Below are 3,884 nucleotides of genomic sequence, written 5' to 3' on the forward strand. Positions count from 1 at the left end.
CAAGCAGAACTTGAAGCTAGGAAACGGGCTCTTAAAGAGAAACAAAAGATTCAACAGGCTAAATTAGACATTCAGATTAAAGAAGGAGGAGTTAGAGCTACAGACACAAATTGAGGTTTGTCAGAAAAAATCAAGAGTATTGAATGACTTTGAAAATGATCAGGATAGTATGGGACCTGAAGATACAATTTCAAGTAGGAAAGAAACTGACAATATTGACCCTCCATTAAAATCTGAGCCAGTTGTAGAAACTAAGCCCGTCTATAGTCCTGAAGACACAGGTTTGAATACAAGAAATTCCTCCTTTCTTCCATCTAGAAGTTACAGTCATCCACAAGATGATGTTTTCATGTCAGTAGTTCAACAACTTAAAAAGCCTGTACCAGACATCCAGAAGTTTAGTGGAAATCCCTAGAATATCAGAAGTTTATGCGTCAGTTTCGAACCAAGGTAGTCACTAACTCTAGCTCCAAAGATGAACTCATGTGCTACTTAGAGCAGTTCACCACAGGGGAGGCTCATCAAGTTGTTAGAAGCTTCAGCTACTTAGATGCAAGAGACGGTTATCATGCTGCAATGGGTGAACTTGAGTCTAGGTATGGCAACCAAGAAATAATTGCTAGCACTTTGATTAAGAAAGCTATGTGTTGGCCGAACATCAAACCGGACAATGTTAGAGCTTTGGATCAATATTCTGTGTTCCTGAATGAGTGTCAGAATGCTGTTAGATCTCTTCATGCAGTCAAGGGTCTAGAATACCCAGACAACATTCGCAAGTTAGCCATGAAACTACCATTCCACTGTCAAGAAAAATGGAGAAGTACTGTCATAAATCTTCGTCAATCCAGAAGAGGTGTTGAATTCTCTGACCTTGTTCACTTTGTACGAACTGAAGCACTAAAAGCCACAGACCCGATGTATGGAAAGGAAGCCATGAAACCTGACATCATGTCACAGCCGCCTTACAGAAAACCATCAGCTCCCAGACCGAAGGTTACATTTGGTACTGACCTGGTAAAGACAAACAAGTTTGAAAATAAACCCATGAACTCTCTACAGTCAAGGACTCAGATCAATGGAACCAAGAAATGTGTCTACTGCTATAAGTCATGGACATCTCATAGATTCTTGCCGAAGTGTTAGCAAGAATGTCAAGTGTCAGCGATGTGATGGCAACCATGCAACTCTCCTGCACATTGACCACAACACAAGTTTGAAGACCATAAGTGCTTGTACAGGGCAAGCTAATGAAGTTACGGAGGCCGGAGACGTTAGTAGTGAGTGTACTCTTGCTGTTATACCAGTACAGATTTCATTCAGAGACTCTTTGAAAGTGGTATCTACATATGCCTTCTTAGACCCAGGAAGTACAGTTTCCTTTTGCTCTGAAGCTCTCATGAACAAACTTGGATCTAATGGAAAATCAAGAAAGGTAGAAATCACCATAGATACATTAGGAGAGCCACATACCTCAACCGTTCACGCCATCTCTGGTCTTAAGGTCCACGACATGGATTTAAAGAATACTGTTGATCTTCCCATAGTATACACAAGAAGTAGGATTCCAGTTACAAGTCAACATATTCCAAAGGACTCTGACTTTGCAAAATGGTCTCATCTTGAAGGAGTTCAAGTACCAAGACTGGTATCTGGAGTTGACCTACTCATTGGGTGGAAATGTCCCAGATGCCTACTCTCCTCTTGAAGTTAAAGTTGGTCCTCCGAGTAGCCCATATGCTACCAGAACACGATTAGGCTGGATTCTCTGGAATGTAGTCCGACCTGCAAGCTCTAAAACTGAGACTGAGAATCATCTCTCCATGAGAACTGAAATGCTCAGTGTGAAGACCATAAAAGAAAGTGCTGACTTGGACACACTGGTTAGGAAAAGCATTAACTTGGATTTTCCTGAAAGATCTATTGATGATAAAGCTGAATTATCGCAAGAAGACAAACTGTTTCTCAGCAAAGTGAATGAATCTACAAGCTTTCAAGATGGACATTATTACATTAATCTGCCATTTAGAGACTCTGATATGATTATGCCCAACAACAGTGCTCAAGTTCGTAAGCGCCTTGACAGTTTGAAGAAAAGATTTCTGAAAGATGACAAATTCAAAGAAGATTATCAGACTTTCATGAAGGACATACTGTCCAAGAATTATGCTGAAAAGGTCCCGATTGAAGAAGTAGATGGTAAAAGCAGGACATGTATGGTTCATCCCTCATCACGGTGTATATCATCCACGTAAACCCGGTAAGATAAGGTAGTCTTTGATTGTGCTGCAACCTACCAGGGAGTATCTTTGAATCATACCCTACTACAAGGTCCCAACTTGACAAATAACTTGACCAGTATTCTTCTTCGATTTCGCCAGGACTCCATTGCAATCATGGGCGACATTGAGTCCATGTATTACAGAGTTAGAGTACCAAGAGAAGACCGTGATTATCTACGCTTTTACTGGTGGCCTGATGGGAAGTGTAATGAAGAACCAGAAGTCTACAGGATGTGTGTACATCTATTCGGTGCCGTATCATCGTCAAGTTGCTCCACATTTGCCCTGCAAAGAACCGCTGAAGACAATGAAGGAAGGTATGATCCTGAAATAGTTTCCATGATAAAAGACAACTTCTATGCTGATGATTGTCTAGCTTCCACGCAAAATGAAGAATTCGCAGTATCCATCATCAAAGAACTATCACAACTATGCCAAGATGGAGGATTTCGCCTCACAAAGTGGATCTCTAACAGCAAGTCAGTCATGATGTCAATCCCGGTCAATGAAAGAGCCAAGGATGTTAAAGAACTGAATCTAGAATTTGAATCTCTTCCCAACGAAAGGGCTCTTGGTGTCTTCTGGTTTGTTAACACAGATTCCTTTGGCTTCAAAATCCACTGGGGTTCATCGCACCTGTCATTTTGATTGCCAAACAGCTGCTCCAGAATCTATGCAAGATGAATATTGGATGGGATGAGGAGATTGGCAAGCCTTCAATGAAAGTATGGCTCCAGTGGTTGAAGGATCTGCCAAAGCTAGAAACGCTACATCTCGAAAGATGCTACAAGCCTCAAGAATTTGGAAAAGTGACGTCTGCCCAATTACATCTATTCTGTGATGCCAGTGAAGTTGGCTACGGAATATGTGCCTATCTACGCCTTACGAATGAGGATAATCGCATTCACTGTGTGCTGGTGATGGCGAAGTCAAGAGTGGCCCCTCTAAAGAAAATAACAACACCTCGCATGGAGCTGACCGCTGCGACAGTGGCTGTTCGTCTCTCGGAGGTAATTCTTCAGGAGCTCCAGTACAAAACAGACAATATATTCTTCTGGACAGATAGCATGTCTGTTCTCAGGAATATTGCAAACACGACATCAAGGTTCAAGACGTTTGTCGCAAACAGGCTAACGACAATTCACGAAGGGTCAGATGTGAGCCAGTGGAAACATGTCAACACAAAATCTTACCCAGCTAAATGTGCATCTAGAGCAATGACATTTGAGAAGCTGAAACAGACAAGAATGTGGTTTTGAAGGACCATCATTCATATGGAAAATCACAGAATGTATGGATTCCTAGTACTTCGGACAAATCTACCATTAGGATTACCAGATACAAAGACGATGAAGGACCATCAGTCATATGGAAACCACAAAGCTGCTTCTTCGACAAACACCAGATTTCTCCTGACACCATGAATAAGTTCATCACCTACTACTCAATGTTGGATCAAACTACGCAAAGGCAGTTGCTTGGATGATACTAATCAGTAGAAAGCTGTACAGAAGAATTACAGCAAAGGGAAGCAAGGAGCAGAGGCTAAGGATGACAGTATCGGTGTTGAAAGATGCAGAGAAAGCACTGATTAGATATGTACAA

The 3,884-nt window shown here is 41.6% G+C and overlaps 1 protein-coding gene across 1 annotated transcript; it reads left to right on the forward strand.

Moving 5' to 3' along the window:
* The first annotated feature begins 2,959 nt into the window (after positions 1-2,959).
* On the forward strand, positions 2,960-3,538 carry LOC124265044. The gene has a single exon (XM_046699831.1). The coding sequence runs from the start codon at positions 2,960-2,962 to the stop codon at positions 3,536-3,538; it is 579 nt and encodes a 192-aa protein (XP_046555787.1).
* Positions 3,539-3,884: the final 346 nt, after the last annotated feature.

The sequence above is a fragment of the Haliotis rubra genome, unplaced genomic scaffold (genome assembly GCF_003918875.1).
Source record: "Haliotis rubra isolate DU_JTF1 unplaced genomic scaffold, ASM391887v1 Scf959, whole genome shotgun sequence".
Taxonomy (NCBI): Eukaryota; Metazoa; Mollusca; class Gastropoda; order Lepetellida; family Haliotidae; genus Haliotis; species Haliotis rubra.